The sequence below is a fragment of the Mustelus asterias genome, chromosome 5 (genome assembly GCF_964213995.1).
Source record: "Mustelus asterias chromosome 5, sMusAst1.hap1.1, whole genome shotgun sequence".
Classification (NCBI taxonomy): Eukaryota; Metazoa; Chordata; class Chondrichthyes; order Carcharhiniformes; family Triakidae; genus Mustelus; species Mustelus asterias.
Genome location: NC_135805.1, coordinates 104334514 through 104356216, shown reverse-complemented (window position 1 = coordinate 104356216; position 21703 = coordinate 104334514). Strand labels below are relative to the sequence as shown.

The 21703-nt window shown below is 39.6% G+C and overlaps 1 protein-coding gene across 12 annotated transcripts in view; it reads right to left on the bottom strand.

Annotated features, from left to right (window-relative positions):
* rock2a (rho-associated, coiled-coil containing protein kinase 2a) overlaps positions 1–21703 on the bottom strand; it is a 193398-nt gene that overhangs the window by 101307 nt on the left and 70388 nt on the right. For 10 of the 12 annotated variants that reach the window (XR_013497786.1, XR_013497787.1, XM_078213128.1 and 7 more), the window contains 5 exons: positions 19751–19851; positions 16371–16508; positions 13408–13668; positions 12034–12178; positions 1880–2018 (listed from right to left, as the gene is read on the bottom strand). Coding sequence is in view for 10 of the 12 variants with exons in the window: in XM_078213128.1 (XP_078069254.1) it covers positions 1880–2018; positions 12034–12178; positions 13408–13668; positions 16371–16508; positions 19751–19851 (784 nt within the window). In the remaining 2 variants the exon portion in view is untranslated. The remainder of the gene's footprint in view (positions 1–1879; positions 2019–12033; positions 12179–13407; positions 13669–16370; positions 16509–19750; positions 19852–21703) is intronic. The other 2 variants (XM_078213130.1, XM_078213137.1) reach the window with 1 other exon arrangement.

The following is a 21703-nucleotide window of genomic DNA, read 5'->3' as shown; positions in this document are numbered from 1 at the left end:
GAGCTGAATTCCAGAGGTGAGGTGAGTTATTGCCTTTGGCCTCAAGACAGCATTTGACCAAGTCTGGCATCAAACAGCCCCAACAAAACTGTAGTCAATATGAATCGGGGGGAAACCCTCTGCTGGCTAGAGTTATACTGAGCACAAAGGAATATGGTTGCGGTTGTTGAAAGTCAATCATTTCAGTTTCAGGACATTGTTGCAGAGGTTCCTCAGGGTAGTGTCCTAGGCTCAACCATCTTCAGTTGCTTCATTAGTGGCATTAGTGACCTTCCTTCCATCATAAGGTCAGAAGTGGGGACATTCACTGATGACTGCACAATGTAGGGGATTTTCACAATAACTTCATGTATTGTAAGCCTACTTGTGACTAATAAATAAACATTATTCAGCTCTATCTGTGACTCCACAGATACTGAAGCAGTCCATGCCCAAATACAGAAAAACCTGGACAATGGCCAGGCTTGAACTGAGAAGTGGCAAGTAACATTTGTGCCACACAAGTAAGTGCCAGGCAATGACCATCTCGAACAAGTGAGAATCTAACCATCACTCCTTGACACTCATGGCTGAATCCTCCACTATCAACATCTTGGGGGTTATCATTGACCAGAAACTGAACGAAACAAATCATATAAATACTGTGTTACAAGAGTAGCTCAGAGGCTACGAATCCTGTAGCAAGTAACTCATCTCCTGACTCTCCAAAGCTGTCCACCATCCACAAGGCACAAGTCAGGAGCGTGATGAAATACTCTCCAGTTGTCTTGGTGAGTGCAGCTTCAACAACACTCAAGCTCAACACCATCCAGGCCAAAGCAGCCTACTTGATTGATGCCTCTTCCACAAACATTCACTCCCTCCACCACCGACGAAGTGACAGCAATGCGTACCATCTACAAGATGTACTGCAGGAACCTTAGGCAGCCACTTCCAAACCCATGACCACTACCATCTAGAAGAACAAGAGTAGCAGGCACCTGGGAACACCACCGAGTTCCCCTCCAAGTCACTCACTATCCTGACTTGGAAATATATTGCCATTCCTTCACTGTCACTTGGTCACTGCACTGTGGGTGTACCTACACCTGAGGGATTGCAGTGGTTCAAGATGGCAGCTCATCATCACCTTACTAAGGGCAATAAATGCTTGCTTAGCCAATGACATCCACATGATGCAAATTAACTTTTTAAAAAATCAAATCAAGAGTGGTAAAACAAAGGAGTCATTTTTACCCTTCCTCAGTTGTAGTTGTAACAATAACCTAACTCACATGGTCCACGATAACATCTGTGATCGTTGACCTATGTTGGTTCGCTGTTAAGTAACGTCTTGATTTTAAAATTCTCAGCCTTGTTTCCAAATCCATCCAAATTGCAGCAAAATATCAAAAACTGTTTAGAGCTGACACAAGTAGTGTAATCCACAGATATCAAGAATCAGTCAACCACAACCAATGAATTTGTCATGGTTCTTAGTGAAGCATTTTCCAATGTGCTGAAGTGATGATTAATGTAGCCCCCCTGCTCCATCGCAAACCTTCCTCGTGTTTACCAATTACATTAGTACCAGTGGCAATAAACATAGAAAAATCCACCATCTCACCCTTGAGCCATGGCGATCAAAAGGCAAAAAGATGTTTGAGAAAATGAATTGTAAATTTCACAACAAAATTAATGGAGTTTCAACATTTACAATTACAGGCCATCATTATTTAAATTATTTGTTTGAACTTGAAAAATGTCAATTGTTATGCTTAGAGGCCTTAAGTTCATATCGCACTTCAATTCAGAAAGAAATACTACCTTGCGCTAAGCATTACACTTGTTAACTTGCTAATTATATTTAATATAAATGTTATTGAAATCTAAACAATACCTGTCAGTCAAGAAGGCACATATGAGGTCTTTGGCATGCTTTGAGATTTCAACATCATCGGGAAAATTGAGTGAATTTTTGTGATCCATGATTTTACTGTATGTTCCCACAAGGGAATCCGCATAAAATGGAGTATCACCTGGTAAAGAAAAAACAGGAAAAATTCAGGTGCGACATGTTTGTGTGTTTGAAAGTAGCAACTTTTCTCTGCAAGAATGAAATAAATCTGTAGAAATTTTCATCATACATTTGCACAATAAAGGTCCATAACCCAGTTTAGGCATTTTTTAAACCATTTTAAAGCCAGATCACAGCAGTAAATCATAATAGCAGTTATAAAATAAGGAATGACAAGTTATGACAGAGGGGAAACTAATTTATTGATTAGCTGACAGATTGGTGGTTGGCGTTAACATATAAATCACAAACCTAGCTTTTTCTTCCATTTGGGCTGGAAATGTGCCGGACAAGGCTTCCCAGACCCTAAAGCAGTACCTTAGTCTTGGTTAGAATTGTATTTCATAGAGAATGAAAAACTTTGAGAAAAATCAACTTTTAACAATAGAATAGTTCTAGAGTCCAAGAAGACCCACATGTGAAAGAAGAACAATGGGCTTCAGAAGGAAGCAATCGGAACTGCTGGCTATAGGTCTGGAAGATTAAGAAACTGCCTCTGAAGACAACAAGATTTAGTGCTTCAGCATTTCCTTTACGAAAAGGAGAAATAAAAACTGAAACTGCAGAAACTGAAGGGCACACCTGAAAAGCCATAACTTGTCTTTTCTTTTAAAGACATTGAATGATTTGCCATATGACTTGCCATATGTTTTCACCATTTTAACTTTAATTTCAGATTTTGAGCATGTAATTTTTCCCGAGAAGAATGTGACGGATGTGTATTGGATGTAGATATAATTGGAGTGGGACTGATAAGTATTGGGGGTGCACAGTCTGAAGTAAACTGATGAATGTGGACTGAAAGCATCTGGAAAAGAAGAGTGTCTGGGGTTGAATAATGAGTGAAGGTTATTGATAGGAACAAGTCTTACAGCGGGACACAGAACTACTAAATGAAAGCAAAATCAACAAGTCACAATCCGGATAGAGTGTTTTTGGAGTACGCTAAATAATCACAACATAGACTTACAACAGAACTAGCTTCTTTAAACTGGGCACTATGAGATACTATGGAGCATCAGCTGAGGCGCAACTGAATTCCACCACAGTCTATCACCTCATGTCCCAGCATATACCTCATTCGTTCATCACCAACAAGGCAGATCACCAATCCTGGTTCAACACAGAGCTAAGCAATGACACAAACAAGAAACCAGGTCAAAGCTAGACAGCTGTGCTACATCGACTTGTGAATGGCAGTGGATAATTGAACTGATGAGAGGAAGGTCCATGAACAACCCTATTTCCAATGACAGTTGAGCTCAGCATCGCATGCAAAAGAAAACGACTGAAGGTTTCCAAGCCATTTTCAGCTGAAGTGCCAAGTGGACGATCCTTCTCGGCTCTCGCGGTTCCCAACTGGTGCAGTCAAACAGCGGAGCACACTGGGCACAAGGCAATGGACTCTTGACAAAATCTCAACTTTAATGCTGAAAGTCTATGCTTTAGTAGTCATGCCACTGGTAAAGCTCTTCCAGCACAGAAACTCTGGCAAAACTGGCCATCTATGTCCTGTGCACAAAGTTAAGGACAAATTCAATCACGTGAATTACTTATCATCGTACCCTCACAATCAACTAAGTGATGCAACGAGTAGTCAACAGAGCTATCAAGCAGCATTTACTCCCAAAAACTCTGCAACAAACCTCATTGCAGTTTTGGTTCAGGCATGGACAAAATAATTGAATTCTAGATATAAGACAAGAATGACTTTCCTCAATATCAAGACAATACCTGACTGAGTATGGCACTAAGAAGTCCTAGTAAAATGGAAGTAAATAGGAATCAGGAGGGAAAAACTCCCAACTACAGGCAAAAATAACACAAGGAAGATGGTTGTGGTCATCATCTGAACCCGAGGGCATGGTTGCAGGAGTTCCTTAGCATCTTGAGCTCAACGATCTTCAGCTGCATTATCAATTACCTTCCAGGAGGGAGACAGAAAGCAGGAAACTTCAGGTCAGTTAGCCTAACATCTGACGTAGGGAAAATGTTAAAAGCTATTTTACAAATGTCATAGCAGGGCACTTCGAAAAATTCAAGGCAATCAGGTAGAATCAACATGGTTTTGTGAAAGGAAAATCAGGTTTAACAATTTTTTTTACAGTTCTTTGAAGGAGTCACGTGCTGTCGATAAGAGAGAACAAGTGGATGTACTATACAAAGATTTCAGAAGGCATTTGATAAGGTGGCACATCAAAGGTTATTGCCGAAAATAAAAGTTTGTAATGTAGGGGTAACATATTGGACAGAAGGGATAACAGGAGACAGAGTTAGAATAAGGGCGTCTCTTTCTGGTTGACAGGATGTAATGAGTGATGTTCCACAGGAATCAGTGCTGGGGCCTCAACTTTTTCAAATTATATAAATGACATGAATAAAGGGACCCAATGTATGGTTGCTAAATTTACTGATGGCACAAAGGAAAGTAAATCTAGAAGTGGACATAAAGAGGTTACAAAAAAAAAAATTTAGGTAGATTAAGTGAGTGGGCAGAGATCTGGCAAATAAACTACAAGGTGGGCAAATGTGGAACTGTCCATTTTGACAGGAAGAATAAAGAAAAATGTATTATCTAAATGGTGAGAGACCGCAAAGATCTGAGCTTCAGAGGAATCGGGGTGTCCTCGTGAATGAATCACAAAGGCTAGTATGCAAGTAATTCCAAAACCTAAGAGTTATATATTCTTTGATGAAGGATCATCGAAACATTAGCTCTTTTCTCTCTCCATAGATGCTGTCAAACTTGCTGAAAGTTTCCAGTATTTTCTGTTTTTGTAATAGGAAATTATTCTTTGTCAGGAGAATTGATTATAAAAGTAGGGAGCTTATGCTTCATTGTGCAGAACACTGATGAGACCCCATCTGGAGTACTATGTTCAGTATTGGTAACTTTATTTAAGGAAAGATAACTTAAAAGCAGTTCAGAGAAGGCCTACCAGGCTATTACCTTGAATGGGCAGAATGTTTATGGGATCTTTGCTGTTCGTAATATATATAAATGATTTGGAGGAAAATGTAACTGGTTTGATTCGTAAGTTTGCAGACGACACAAAGATTGGTGGAATTACAGATAGCGATGAGGATCATCAGTGGATACAGCAGGATATAGATCGGTTGGTGACTTGGACGAAGAGATGGCAGATGGAGTTTAATCCAGACAAATGTGAGATAATGCATTTTGGAAGGTCTAATACAGATAGGAAATATGCAGTAAATGACAGAACCCTCAAGAATATTGGTAGGCAGTGGGATCTGGGTGTACAGGTACACAGATCACTGGAAGTGGCAACGTAGGTGAAGAAGGTAGTCAAGAAGGTACATGACATGCTTGCCTTCATCGGCTGGGGCATTGAGTTTAAAAATTGGCAAGTAATGTTGCAGCTTTATAGAACCTTAGTTCAGTCGCACTTGGAATATAGTGTTCCATTCTGGTCGCCACACTAGCAGAAGGATGTGGAGGCTTTGGAGAGGGTACAGGAAAGATTTACCAGGATGTTGCCTGGTATGGAGAGCATTAGCTATGAGGAGAGGTTGGAGAAACTTGATTTATTCTCACTGGAACGATGGAGGTTGAGGGGACACCTGATAGAAGTCTACAAGATTATGAGGGCCATGGACAGAGTGGATAGTCAGAAGCTTTTTCCCAGGTTGGAAGAATCAATTACTAGGGGGCACAGGTTTAAGGTGCGAGGGGCAAGGTTTAAAGGAGATGTACGAGGCAAGTTTTTTACAGAGGGTGGTGGGTGCCTGCAACACGTTGCCGGGGGACGTAATGGAAGCAGATAAGATAATGACTTTAAAGGGGCGTCTTGACAAATACATGAATAGGATGGGATTAGAGGGATTTGCTCCCGGGAAGGGTAGAGGGTTTTAGATCAGTCAGGCAGCATGTTCAGTACAGGCTTGGAGGGCAGAAGGTCCTGTTCCTGTGCTGTAATTTTCTTTGTTCTTTGAAATGTTGGACAGGCTTGCATTCACTGGAGTTTGGAAGAGTAATAGGCAACTTGATTGAAACCTTTGAAATCCTAAGGAGGCTTGACAGTGTGGTTGTGGAGAGGATATTTCCTTTTGTGAGAGAGGCTTGAAACAGGGGTCACTAAGAGGTCACTCATTTCAGATGAGGAGAAATCTTTCTTTGAGGGTTGCAAGTCTTTGGAACTCCATTCCTCAAAAGGCAGTGGAAGCAGAGTATGTGAATATTTTTAAGGCAGAGCTAAATAGATTCTAAATTAACGATGGAATGAAAGATTATTGGGGGTAGGCAGGAACGTATTTTTGAGGTTACAATTAGATCAGCCAGGATCTTAGTGAATGGCGGAGCTTGGTCGAAGAGCTGGGTGGCATACTAGTGCTCCTAATTCATATGTTGATATAAGATCAAAAGAAGATAATCATTGGTGATTGCACAGTGTTCAGTTCCATCCATGGTTCAGCTCTACTTTTGATTCCTCAGATAATGAAGCAGTTTGTGTCCACGTGCAAAAAGTCCTGTACAAGATCCAGGCTTCGGTCGATAACATGTAAACAAGGAGCAGGTGTAGGCCAGTCAGCCCCTCGAGCCTGCTCCACCTTTAATAGGATCATGACTGATCTGAGAGTAACCTCAAATCTGCATCACGCTATCCCTTTACTTACTGAGAATCTATTTACCTCTGCCTTAAAATGTTCAAAGACTCTGTTTCTACCACCTTTTCAGGAAGAGAGTTCTAAAGACTCTCAATCCTCTGAGGGAAAGAATTTCAATTCATCTCCATTTTAAACGGATGACCACTAATTTTTAAACAGTGATCCCCAGTTCTCGTTTCTCCCAAAGAAGGAAACATCCTCTTCACTTCCACCCTATCAAGGCCTCTCAATCAACTCATCTCTTATTCTCTTAAACTCCTGTAGAGACAAACCTAGCCTGTCCAACTTTTCCATATAAGACAGTCTACTCATTTCAGCTATTAGGTTGGCAAACCGTCTCTGAACTTCTTCCAACACAGTTACATCCTTCTTTAAATAAGGTGACCAAGACTGTACACAGTATTCCACATATGGTCTTACTTGTGCCCTTTACAACGGAAATATAATCTCCCTACTTTTGTATTCAATTCCCCTCATAATAAATGATTACGTTCTATTAGCTTTCCTAATCACCTGCTGTACCGATGTACTAGCTTTTGTGATACATGCACTAGGATACCCAGATTCCTCTGCATCTCAGAGCTCTACAATCTCTCACCATAAGAAGCTTCTTTTTGATTTTTCCTGATGAAATGGACAAATTCACATTTTCCACATTATATCCTATTTGTCAGATCTTTGCCCACTCACTTAACCTACCTGCATTTTTGTAGCCTCCTTATGTTGTCTTCTTCACAACTTACTTTCCTACCTGTCTGCCATCTAGATTTGACAACTATCCCTTCATTCAAGTCATTTATATAAATGGCAATACTTTAATCCAGTTTTTTTTTCTAATGGCTTATTTAAACTCCTCCCAAAGCTCATCAGATTCTCTTTGTCATCCTCTAGCCTAGGTTACAAGCACAAGATATTTCGACTTGCACCACACAAGTGTCAAGCACGTTAGAGTATAACCACCTCTTCTTGACATACAATGGTATTTTAATTCACGGCGGGGGGTTAGATCAGCCACATTAATGTCATGGCTTCCATGCAAGTTAGAGGCTAGAAATTCTACAGCAAATGGATCACCTCTGGACATCGCAAAACCTCTTCCACCAACTTGACACAAATCAGCAGTGGGTTAGAATATTCTCCACCTGTTGGGGCTAGTACAGCTGCAACATTGCCCTAGAAGCGCAACACAATCCAGGACAAAACATTCCACTTGATCAGCAATCCATTCATCAATTTTATACATCCGTTCCATTCACCATCAACATATAGTGGCTGCAGTATGCACACGATGGGCAATTTTTTAAAGCAGACATCAGGGAGATCAGGAGAAATATGTTCCACTAAAACAGGAGGATTTGAACTCTCCCAACACAGCAGGAACAGATCTCAAATGTGCTGGCTCCATTTTTCATATCCTCATTTCTGATTTTAACACTATTTGTTTTTTCGTGGTGAATGAGATGTCTCCTGGATTCAGGTAGGCTCTCACACAATGCTAATCAATGACCCCTGATGTCATTCAGACTGCCATGCCATTTTAACAAGGGTCTTAGTAGTGAAACTGCAGTAGCCTTCACATTCACATGAAGCGGGTCAGTAGTGAGCCAAGTTAGCCAAGTAAGCCAAGTTAAAAAAAGTCCTGAGGAGGCACCTCCTCCAAGCAAAGCAAATCACCTGCCATGGAGTTTATTCCATCCCACCCTGTGCTGTAAAATCCTCCTGAAACTCATGCCCACCACATATTTGGAAATGAGAGCATGGCCATCGGCCTTCTGATGGTGGCTGCTCCACACCCTTTTTCTCATGTGTTCTGCATTGTAAGTGAACTAGCAACATTTAAGCGAGGCCAGAGTCAAAATACCCTTATGCAAGAAACCTAAGCCATTGAGTGCATTTTCCATTCCCCACCAATGTCACACAAAAACCACTCTGGGTTAAAATCAATATCAACAACAAGCCAACCATAATTCTGATGCCATGGATAAATAAGGATTTGAGAGGGGAAAAAACTGATTTTAAAGATGGAGACATACATAGAGTGCATAAACAAGAAAGGACAGGATGACAAAGAGGATCTGATAAGCTTGAAAAGAGTTAAAAAAGACAACTAATAAAGAGAAAATATCGGGAATGGGATAGAAAAAGAAATGGTTAAGTATGTTATACCTACGTAAGAAATATAAATAATAACATTCAGATAGGAACCATTAAGGGAATGAGCAATATAAACTCTCAGCATCCATGTAAGTAAACTCAATGGATAAAGAATAGCGTTAAAAAATTGACAATGCAAATCTAATTCCCAACTTCGAAAAATAGAACAAATCTAAGAAACCAAAAAAATGGTAGGAAAGATGTTTTCTGTACGTACATTTAATTTAATAATTTAAAAAACGCGACTGGTTAGGATCTGGAAAGCAGTGCTTGAGAGTGCGGTGGAGGCAGGTGCAAACATGACTTTCAAAAGAGAATTGGATATGCAACTGAAGAGAAAAAAAGTTGCTGGGCTACAAGGTAAGGACAAGGAAGCAGTACTGATGGAATTGCACTTGCAGAGACCAGGCACAGGCAAGAGAGATGAATGGCCTCCTTTTGTGCTGTAACCATTCTGTGCTTTCTGGATGAACAGAATATAAAAGCTGGGATGAAATGTTCAATTTATATGGAACATTGGTTTGTCCACATTTGGGGTATTGTGTGCAATTCTGGCCTCCATACCACAATAATATTGAGCTGAAGATGTACAGAGGATATTAATAAGTATATTACCAGAATTGCGAAGTTGCAAATACTGAGATGATACTGTGTCATTAAGAAATGTATCTATATCATGTTTCTTGTGAGGGGCAAGTTTCAAATTCAGCTGTTTACCTGCTGCCGATCTGTCTACGAACCAGGCAGCCAAATGCTGAGGATACAAGAGAATTATTGATCTTAGATAATGGTGTGTTTGTTTGAATCTGAGCTAATCATGAAAGAAATCTACAAGATTATGAGGGGCATGAACAGATAGTCAGAAGCTTTTTCCCAGGGTGGAAGAGTCAATTACTAGGGGGCATAGGTTTAAGGTGCGAGGGGCAAGGTTTAAAGGAGATGTACAAGGCAAGTTTTTTTATACAGAGGATGGTGGGTGCCTGCAACTCGTTGCCGGGGAGGTGGTAGAAGCAGATATGATAGTGACTTATAAGGGGCGTCTTGACAAATACGTGAATAGGATGGGAATGGAGAGAATAATCTCTCTATCTCCAGAAGTGTTTAAAGGCTGGAGGACTGGTAGTCCATGTATAAGCCTGTGTTGTGTGCTAACTGATTCTGAAGAGGAGTTTTAAGTCTATAAGGAATATTGCTTAAACTGGAACTAATAGAGATAGGGTAGCAGTTAAGAATTGTATCTTGTCATTGTACTTCAATTGGTAAAAGTTAAGCTAATTCATTCATTATAGTTAAACTGTATTGTTAAAATAAAGTTTGTTTTGATAAAAGCTTTCTAGAGTGTCAGTAGAATCACACCTGGAGTGAAACAGCTTTTTCTCACACTAATGCCAAAAATAAAAATAGCTGGGGTCTAGTCTAACTTCATAATATACCTTGCGGTTTCTGATCTGGTCCCTAATAGTATTAAGATAGATAAAGATGCCTGGAACTTCTTTTGTCTAAAAGCTAATAAGGTCTTTGAAATTATGAAGGGGCATGATTTAATACTCATGTACAGCAATCACTGACAGATAGTGAACAGGTACAAAAAAATCAAAAAGACTAATGAAATGTTGGCCTTAATTGCAAAAGAGCTGTAACACAGAAGTGTCGCTTTGTGCAACACAAGTTCACCAGCATGATTTAAGGGTTTAAAGGGTTAAAAACTATGAGGACAAGTTGCACTGCAGCAAGGCCCCTTGCAAAGCGCTTTTCAATTCCGTATCTTTATCTAGAAGGGCAAAGGCATGAGAAGCATGGGAACACCATGCCGACCTGGTACTTAATGCCTCTTCCTGTACAATTGCTGGGTCAAATTCTGAAACATCCTCTTGAAAATCACTATGGGTGTAACTCCACCACACAAACTGCGGTGGGTTAAGAAGGCACTCAACCACAGCCTTCTCAAGAGAAATTAGGGACAAACAATAAACACTGACCTTGCCAGCTACGCTTGTATCCCAAGAACAAATAAAGTGCTGCATAGACATGAGTGGTATTTCCATGAGTTTAACAATTAGGGGGTGATTTAATGGAGGTGCTCCAAATTATAAAGACTTTATTAAGAGTAAATATAGAGAAAAAATTCCCGAAGGTGATGACTCCAGATCAAGAGTGAATAAACTTAGCATTTAAGGTGGGCAATTTAGAAGCGACATCTGGAAGCACTTTTTCCCAACTAAGTGTAGCAGAAATTTGGAATAGTCTCCCCAAAAGGCTCCTGGTGACGGGTCAATTGAAATTAAACCTGAGATCAGGAAAACTTTTATTAACGATGGATATCAAAGGATATGGAACAACATCAAGGAAACGGAGTTGAGGGACAAGTCAGCCATAATCTAATTAATTGGCTGAAAAGGGTCAAGGAATGAATGGTGTATTCTGCATGTTCACCCTGTTTTCATTGTGGATGAATCTAGAATAAGGGGGCATAAACATAAGATAGTCACTAACAAATCAAACACAGAGTGCAGGAGCAAAAACAGAAAATGCTGGAAAATCTCAGAAGGTCTGACATCCGCTGAATTTTGCTTTTATAACAGGGTGCAGGAGTTTCTGGACACAGTCACCGGTGAGAATATGCAATGTGCAGTCATGTGAAGTGGTTGAAGCAGAGGCAATGACATATGCATCACGAATTACCTTAAATGTAAGGGGGAAAAGGAAATAGAAAGATATGAGGGCAGGATGGAGAGACAGAAGAGTATGAAGAGACATGTGTGGAGTAGATAAGTCAATATAAACCTGTTGGACAAAATGATATATTTCCATGCTGTAGATTCTATGCAGTTGATGTAGTGTTTTCTTGTCATTGGATTCTATCATTGCCTCAGAATTAGTAAGCAATCTTATGTAAAGGTTTGTTTAGGATGCCCTTTTGAGGTTGGCCATCATGCAAAATTGCAAGCATAGATGTGGAGTCCTGCAATCACACCACACTTTTGTATCAAGTCTGCAACAATTTTCAACCTTTAACTAATTATGTATTTCAAATAATGCACCATGCTCATGTTTGTTTCCAGCTGTCAACTGACTTATTAGGAACAAAACTAATTGAATTACTGCTAAAATAAAGTATGCTGTAATAGCCAATGTTAGCTTCGGTTTACATTTATTTTAGAAGCTCAATTTAAATTTGTTAAATCTACACTTACCAACCAGCATTTCATACAGGAAAACTCCCACAGACCACCAGTCACACTCCCGGCCATAATAACCATCCCCTCCCTGCGATTTTAATACCTCAGGAGAGATGTAATCAGGAGTTCCAACTGCTGTGTCACATCGAACCATTCCAGTCTGTGCATTTAGAGGATGGTAATAAGAAAAAGAAAATGCTTTACAAAATAAAATGATAATCCAAAAACTGCAGACTTAATGTCATGTTCTGAAGTAAGTTTTTAAAATGCACTGTCACTGTTACAAAACAGTCTGTGGGACCCAAATACTTTGTATTTTATAAAAGATCTACATTTTAATAAAAAATCCCTGACTTATTGCAAAATGTAGTTTGAAAGAACTGGATGCCACTATATGGTTAATAATACATAATTTTACAATAAACTTGTCACCAATTTACAAAATTATGAACAACTTCTGAACAAACTTGTATCACGTGGTTTATCCACACATGCTTGAAATCATGTTTTCCTTCATCAAAACTAAGTGTACTGAATGGCTTGTCAATGAGAAGTTATGTATATACAATTGCCAAATGGCATTGTCTTTTGCTTTGCAGACAACAGAGGGCGCCAAAAGATCTGATTACATTTGCTTCTACGTTCAAAGATGGGAATGAACGTATCAATAAATCAGAACTGTATATTTAAACTAAAAGTTAACTATAACTCGGTGTCTAGGTTTCCGCAAAAATCAATAAACAGTCATGCAAAATTAAATGATGTACAATACAGTTCTTGCTTTGATTTTTGAAAGCCAAGTGTATCAGGGTTTAATTTCATGATAATACATCTCTCAAAGTCAAGACAAACAAACAATTACACAATAAAGGCACCACAAAATAATTCAGTTGTTTCTCCATAATGACTGCTGTTACATGGAAATTTCAGTTACACTGTTAATTAAGAGATTTACATGAAAACATGACAGATCATGCACAAAATGTAAAATGGCATACATAACAACCTCAAGTCAAGTAAAGGCTGTTATAGACAGAATCTAGCAAAATTAAATAGAAATTTCAAGAGTGCAAATTAGCAGATGGAAATTAAAGATAAGTAATTAAGTTACATTTTAAATTCAGCAAAAGATGAAGTAGTTTAAATTATTTACAAACCAAGAGCAATATACAGAAATGTTGTTTTTACATACAATTATTAAATATGGACATATTAGAAAACCATGCTGATTAGTAAAATTATAAAATAGCAAAAATAGAACAAGTACAACCAACAAAAAGTCAGTGCACAATGGCAAAATGTTTAAAGCATGTTGGTTAGTTTCTGGAAACACTCACTTTCAATTTTAAAGTATCTCTTTCTATATCTTTTCATTGCACATTAACTTACCGAATCCATTTTCATACAAGTACCAAAATCTGCCAACTTTAAATGTCCAAATTTGTCTAATAGCATATTATCAGGCTTAACGTCTCTGTGTATAAAACCCATTGAGTGAATGCCATCCAAGGCAAGTACGACTTCAGCGGTGTAGAACTTGGCCCATCTTTCAGGCACATCATAATTGCTCATGAGATTTACAAGGTCACCACCAGGCATATACTCCATTACCATATAGAGATATCTGTCATCTTGAAAGGCATAAAATAGCTGCAAGAAAAATGGGCAGAAGTTACAACAATTTCTTTTTAATAATAGGAAATTATTTGTGAACATCCTGTTCAACATCAGTGCAACTAAACAAAACTGAATGAACTATTTTTAACATTCGACCCAAAACCTTCCATCATACATATCCACCCCCTGTCCTCACGCAAGAACTGAAATACAATGTATTTACTACATTGAAATCTACTATTTCAATGTAGTAAATAGCCTTTAGATTTCTATTTAGAAACTGTAAAATTAGCTGTCAGATGCCGGTAAGTAAATATATATCAGCATGGAGCACGAATTAATAACTGAGACCATGCTGCATTGATTTACCGAGCTATCAACAAGGCCTGCTATAAGATTAGCTGTATTAAGCAAACACTGGATTTGATTGTTGTAATGTCCCCCATGGTTGAACAGATATTGATTCGAGTTCAAACTTAACATAGGGAATAGTCACTTGGGCAGGCTGCTTTATTATTAGCAGAGTTGTGAAGCTACAGTGAAAGGAAAATACTCTCTGGTAGGGAAACATAGAGGGGTCATCAATTTAAAACAAACACTTAGGAGAGGAAGCAGGGATTCGGAGAACGTGGAATGCTTCCTGCAGGGAGTGGATATGGGGATATGCTAAATGCAAAAATTGCAACAGTATGATGACTTTGAGTGTTCCAGTGAAGGGCCAATGGGCTTCCATGGATTTCTATGACAGAAGTTGCAGCAATCAGAAAGGAGGCAATAGGACAATAATTTTCAAAAAGCCTTTTCATGGCATTTGAGTGCACTGCCAGCATTCGTTGCCCATCCCTAATTATCTTTAGTGGCCACCTTCTTCAACCTTTGCAGTCCATGTGGTATTGGTATACCTGCAGTGCTGTTAGGGAGAGATTTCAAGGATTTTGACCCAGTAACAGTTAAAGAATGGTAAAATGGTTCCAAGTCAGTATGGTCTGTGGGGCTTGATGGAGAACTTTCAGGTGATGGTGTTCCCATGTGTCCGTTGTCCTTGTGGGTGGTAATCGGGGAAGGTGCTGTTGAAAGAACCCTGGCAAGTTGCTGCAACACATCTTGTAGATGTAAATACAGTTGCCACTATATGAGTGGTGGAGTATATATTTAAGGTGATGGATGGGTGGGATGTTGATCAAGGAGTCTGATTTCTTCTGGATGGTGTCAAGCTGTGTTACTGTTGGTCATAGAATCATAAGAATCGCTCCTGCGCAGGCAGCCATTCGGCCCATCAAGTCTATACTGACTCTCTGACAGAGTCCTTACCCAGGCCTTCCTCCCCACCCTAACCGGATAACCCCACATATTTACAGTGGCTAAATCATCTTGGGACACTAAGGGTTCAATTCTGGCCTTGGGTGACTGATTGTGGAGTTTGCACGAGCTCCCTGTGTCTGCATGGGTTTCCTCCAGGAGCTCCGGTTTCCTCCTATAGTCCAAAAATGTGCAGGTTAGGTGGATTGGCCATGCTAAATTGCCCCTCAGGGTCCCATGACGTGTAGGTTAGATGGATTAGCCATGGGAAATGTGCAGGGTTATGAGGATAGGGCCTGGGTAAGATACTCTGTCAGAGTCGGTGCACACATGAGGGCCGAAAGGCCTCTTCCGCACGGTGGGAAACTCTATGATTCTAAATGTTGAACAATGCCTGGTCAGTTACTGATGGTTATCAGATCTGTGCTCAGTATAAACTGAAATACTAAATACACTCTGAAGTTACAAATAAAAAACCATTTGTGTAACTAGTTGCATGGAGTATATTCAGAAACAGAATTGTAAAAATGCAAGTACTTTATATTATTGACCTTTAAATAATGTAAGCAGTGACTGTGCCAGCTCTTCGCAAGGGCAGTATTGTCCATTACAGAGGCCACAAACCAGATGTTGGTTATTGGGATGCAGCTAATTGCATTCTGATTATTAGATGGGGAGGGGGTGATGTGTCCTCAGTACTCATCCACATTTGTTGATAAAACCTTAAGTCAAAAAGCAGAGTGAGCACTTTTTGATTATTGTGAATGCTCTATTTCCATAGTTGCTGAATGGTGTGGCGAGTTGCCCTGTATTGTGAGTGTTTGCAAGTATTTTGTTAAATGAGCTCTCATGGCTTTAAGGCCACCACCATTTATAAGCTTGTTACATATGATCCCCAAACATCCCAGTCTTTTTCAAATAACCCAAGGGTGGAAATTGTGGAATTAATGCACTGCTCTGCTTTCACTAGTTTGCACAATCAGAGCATCAAAGGACTTCAGTGGCACAGTGGTTAGCACTGCTGCCTCACAGCGTCAAGGACCTAGGTTCAATTCCAGCCTCGGGTCACTCTCTGTATGGAGTCTGCACATTCTTCCTGTGCCTGCATGGGTTTCCTCTGGTTTCCTCCCACAGCCCAAAGATGTGTGGGTTAAGCTGATTGGCCATGCTAAATTGCCCCTAGTGTCAGGGGGATTAGCAGGGTAAATGTGTGGGGTTATGGGAATAGGGCCTGGGTGGGATTGTGGTCGGCGCAGACTTGATGGGCCGAATGGCCTCCATCCGCACTGTAGGGATTCAATGATTCTATGCGCTGGAAAATAAATATCAGCCAGAGCATTATTAATACTATGATTAATTGATAAGAAGTCAATTACAAATTCCTTTCAATTAATTTATCAAATATGCAATTTAAAAACCTTTCAAATTACCCTTACCTGGACAACCCAGGAACTGTTTGCAAAGGCCATGATATCTCTTTCCTCCCAGAAAAAAGCGGAATCAGATCGTTTGATCATTTCAAACTTACTCAAAAGTTTCATTGCATACACTTTTTGAGATGCTTTATGTCGAACCTATTAGAAAAAATTCTACTTTATTATGTTGGATTCACATTTCCTTAAAATGTAAAGCACTCAGGCCCCTTTGTAACATGGTATTACTTTGGAACACTTCAACTTTTCATCATCCAGCTGGGTGGAACTGCAGGTGCTTGGTGTTATTCTTACCGAACCAGTCTCTAGCAGAAAATCATCTGCAATCACTTCTCTTTCCATTGGTTTCTCAGAAAATTTATGTCCCTTTCCCCCTCCTACATGTTTCTCCAGGGTCTGATATCCAAAAATATTTTTCATATGTACACTGAAGACACCCAGCTCTACCTCACCACCACCTCTCTGAACTTTTGCATTGTCTTCATTTGTCAGCCTGTTTGTCCAACATCCACAATTGGATGAACAGAAATTTCCTCCAACTTATTACTGGGAAGATCTAAGCCATTATTCAACAACAGTTGTAGATTGTTTGCAACCTTGATGTTGTATTTGATCCCAAGATGAGCTTCCAGTCACATATCACCGTCATCACTAAGACCACCTATATTCACCTATAACATTGCCTGCCTCTGCCCCTGCCTTAGCTCACTTGCTTGCTGAATCACCTTGTTACCTCGAGACTAGCACTTCTGGCAAGCCTTCCATCTTCCACTCTTCATAAATTTAAGCTCTTCCAAAACTCTGCTGTCTGTGTCCTAACTCACATTAAATGTCATTTACCAATCACCCATGCTCACTGAATGACTGGCTCCAGATTAAGCGGTATCTTGATTTTTAACACACTCACCCTTACTTTCAAATTCCTCCATGCTTTGTTCCTGTAACCACTACTTTCTTTAGCCCTACAAGCCTCTATTATCTATCCTCTTCCAATTCTGAACACTTTACTCTTCTCAATTTTAATCGTTCCACCACCAGTGGCCATGCTTTTCCCTCTTAGGCCCCAAGCTCTGGGATTCCCTCCCGAACATTCTCCAACTGTCTTTCTTCCTTTAACACACTCCTCTTTAAAACCTACATCTATGATCAATCATCTGCTATAACATCTCCTTGTGGTTTGATGTCGAATTTGTTTGTTTAGCACTCCTGTGAAGATTTGGGATGTTTTATTACATTAAAGGTGCGACTAACAAGAAGCAGTTGTTGTAATTGAGAAACATCATGTCTGATCTCACTAGTATAGTTCTGTACCAAAGATTATTCCTGGAATATCAAATTAGTTCTCATAATTAGTTGCAATTGGACAATGGAAGAAGTCCCACACATGTAAAAATGATATACAAATATCAATTTTCTCATGCTTGCATAACACAGAATATAATGCCTAATATTAGATATAATCCCGCAATTATACAGTAGACTGAATAATCCTAAATGTACAAAAATTCCAATAACATCCAATTTATATCATCAGTCATGCTTGCAATATGGCTCATTTATGCTTGCTAGAAGCTATATATATTCATATGAAGGAACTTATCTGCTGGCTAAAAGCATATATCCAGGCATTCAGCCTTTTTGAATCCAACAGAGGCGAGGCACTTGGATTCTCCAGGACATCACCTCAGCCAGATTTGACTTTTAATCAACCAGCACCCTTTTCTCATGCATATAAATTGTTGCTCTCTTTGAAATCTGGCATTCTTGAGCTTGCAACGCCAGGTTAAAGTCCAGCAGGTTTATTTGGTAGCAAAATCCACTAGCTTTCGGAGCGTTGCTCCTTCGTCAGGTTCACAAATAGGGCATATAAAGTCACAAACTCAATTTACAAAAGAATGGTTGGAATGTCCCGGCTGGAGACAATACACATCTCTTTAACCTGTGCTTAACCCTCTTTCCACTCACATTGCCTGTACCTTTAAGACTTGATTATCTGTAAAGATTCGCATTTCAACCATTATTTTGTAAATTGAGTTTGTGTCTTTATATGCCCTGTTTGTGAACAGAACTCCCAGTTACCTGACGAAGGAGCAGCGCTCCGAAAGCTAGTGGCTTTTGCTACCAAATAAACCTGTTGGACTTTAACCTGGTGTTGTGAGACTTCTTACTGTGTTTACCCCAGTCCAACGCCAGCATCTCCACATCATTCTTGAGCTTGCCCAATGATTGCAAGATGAAAGGCATTTCCCATTTTAAGCAACTTTCAAAAATAAATTTATTTGATACATGCTTTCGAGATAGTGAGATTTGCATGTTTTTGGTTCGAGTACATTATAGCAATAAATAGAAAAATAATTTATAGAAATAAAATGGCTTGTAAGTGTTACATTATTAATTTTTGCTCAATTGCTCAGCAGTCAACTGTTTACATCCTCAAAAACAGAGCTGAAATCACAAACATTTTCTTCCCATAATTACTAAATTCGCTCTCCCCTAATTTTAGTTGTTAGCATGTCTTAGAAAGGCAATGCCTTTATAATGAGGAAACAAAACAGAGAGGCATTACAATCACGACAGTCCATTTTTTGTGTCTTCCATCAAATAATGATTTTGTTTCAATTTTTTATTCAATCCAACCCCAAGTGAATCCAATTCACGGACCCCACGTGTTTGCTGAACAGAAAAGATTTGCTTAATGTTTTGATACAATAAAATATGATTACAAGTCAATTGTAAATTACAGTGTCACTTTTCCAATTTGACAATTTTTTGTTACTTTACTAAGTGCAGTATTTTTTCAAATTCACACTGTTAAGGGAAAGTAGTATATGTTTAAGGCTTGCCCCAATGAATGAGAGTACATGAAGACAAGCAAATATACGACACTGAAAATTATCAAATTGATGTACATTCTGTCCAGATTATGCAACCATGACCTTTTCACAAAATGTTTGCTAAATGGACTCTTCACAGTAAGTAACTTCACACAAACACTTCTTTATTAATTTTAGCTGGAATCATAATGTTAAAATCAAAATGAACATTGTTATTTTTGCAGTCAAAGATGTGGAAATTACAGAAACCAAAATGGCTTTAAAAGATAAAGTGAATGCAAGTCCAACAACAACTTAGCTCTAAATACTGCACACAATCTTCAAGAAACAACAAGAATCTTAGAACTTAACATAGAGGGGTTTAAGAGTGATAAAAATCCAACAAAAAAACTTTATTTTTTAGTTTTGGTTTGAAAATTATTTGGTACATTCTTGCATATCCAAGAGGATTGTATAAAACAAACTCAAGTTTAGCAATGCAGCCCTGATGCTTACACTGAAAAACATTCACGCTGGTTCATTTGCTCTAAATAACTACAAATGCCTTACCAGTTGAACTTCACCGAATGCACCTCGTCCTATTACTTTTACAACCTCATAGTCCTCGGCTTTCATTTGCATTTCTCGAACCTTGCCCATTACTTTGTCATCTGTGATGGGGGGGGGGGGAAAGAAAAGCATTTAAAAGTTGTTTTAAATCTGCAAAAGCGACCTTACAAAGTGAAAAGTCTAGACACCCATCTATTCAAGAAAATATTGATTATTTGTGTAACATGGCAACACAGGCAGATAAGTTTAAAGAGTGACACATGAAACAATTCAGAGATAGCCCTTAAAATGCTGTGTCTCTCTGGTACCAAACCTGCTAAACCCCTCCACCTCACCTCAGTAACACTTGTATCTACATCATTGGTTTCAATATGGATAGATCAGTTATACAGGCATTGGTGAGACCACATCTCAAATACGGTTTGTAGTTTTGTTCTCCTTATTTAAGGCAGGTGCAAATGTGTTGGAGGCGGTTCAGGGTAGGTTTACTGGATTGATATCTGGAATGAGCAGATTGCCTTATGAGGAAAGGCTGGACAGGCTGGGCTTGTTTCCACTAGAGTTGAGAAGAATGAGGGGTGATTTGATTGAAGCAGTCAAGATCTTGAATCGTCTTGACATGGTCGACATGGAAAGGACATTTCCACTTGTGGCTGAGTCCAGAACTAAGGGACACATGTTTTAAAATTAAGATTCGCTCTTACAGAACAGAGATGAGGAGAAACAACTTCTCTCAGAGAGTTGTGCAACTTTGGAACTCTCTGCCTCAAAATGTGGTGAAAGCAGGATCATTGAATATTTTAAGACAGACGTAGATGGCCTAACAAGAATCTATGGTTACTGGGGGAAGATAGGAATGGTGGAATTCGAAACACCAACAAATCAGCCATGATCTTATTGAATGGCAGAATAGGCCCGAGGAGACAAATAGCTGACCTCTGTTCCCATTTATTATGTTTATATGAACTTCGGCTGTTCTCATTTCTTTACCAGAAGGTTTACTACCCATCTGGAAACACTTTTGATCCCTCCACGTTTTACTTGTACAAGGTCAGCTACAAATTCATCCCAGCAATACGTTTTTTGGCCATGGTCACTTACATTTTATAAATCACTGAACTTTCATGAAGGGTGTCACGGTGACACAGTGGTTAGCACTGCTGCTTCACAGCGCCAGGAACCTGGATTCGATTCCCGGCTTGGGTCACTGTGTGTGGAGTTTGCACAGTCTCCTCGTGTCTGCGTGGGTTTCCGCCGGGTGCTCCGGTTTCCTCCCAGTCCAAAAATGTGCAGGTTAGGTTGATTGGCCATGCTAAATTGCCCCTTACTGTCAGGGGGATTAGCAGGGTAAATACATGGGGTTATGGGGATAGGGGATGGGTGGGATTGTGGTCAGTGCAGACTTGATGATTGTGAATGGCCTGTTCATTTCAATGCATGATACATTCCAGATTGCACGCAGCTTGGGACAACATTGCTCTCCCACCACTGGTCCCGTTCCCTCTCCTCAAAGGCCCCACTCTACCTCTACCTATCATGGATCCCATTCCCTCTTTCCTCATACATTCCATTTTAGTTTTCCTCACATCTGCTGTTTTACCTTGCTTCACATATCCCAGATCCAGTCTTTTAAGTTCCGCTCTCCCAACAGAAGAACTTGCACTTTTAAGAGAGTAGATGCAATGCAAAATAGGAGCAGGGAGAATGCACACAGCTCAAAAGTCTACCCGTGGTTCACAAATGGCTTTAAAAATCCATTCATCCTAGCGAACAATGAAATGAAACACCCATAACCTGATCTCCCCACCCGCACCCAAGGATCGCTGTTGTGAATGGCTTCTTTATTTCAATGCACAGTAAATTCTAAATTATGTGAGCACAGATCTTAGAGGGAACACTGCTTAGCACCAAAGAACCAACATTCTATTTGGGACTCTGCAACTTTGTTATACT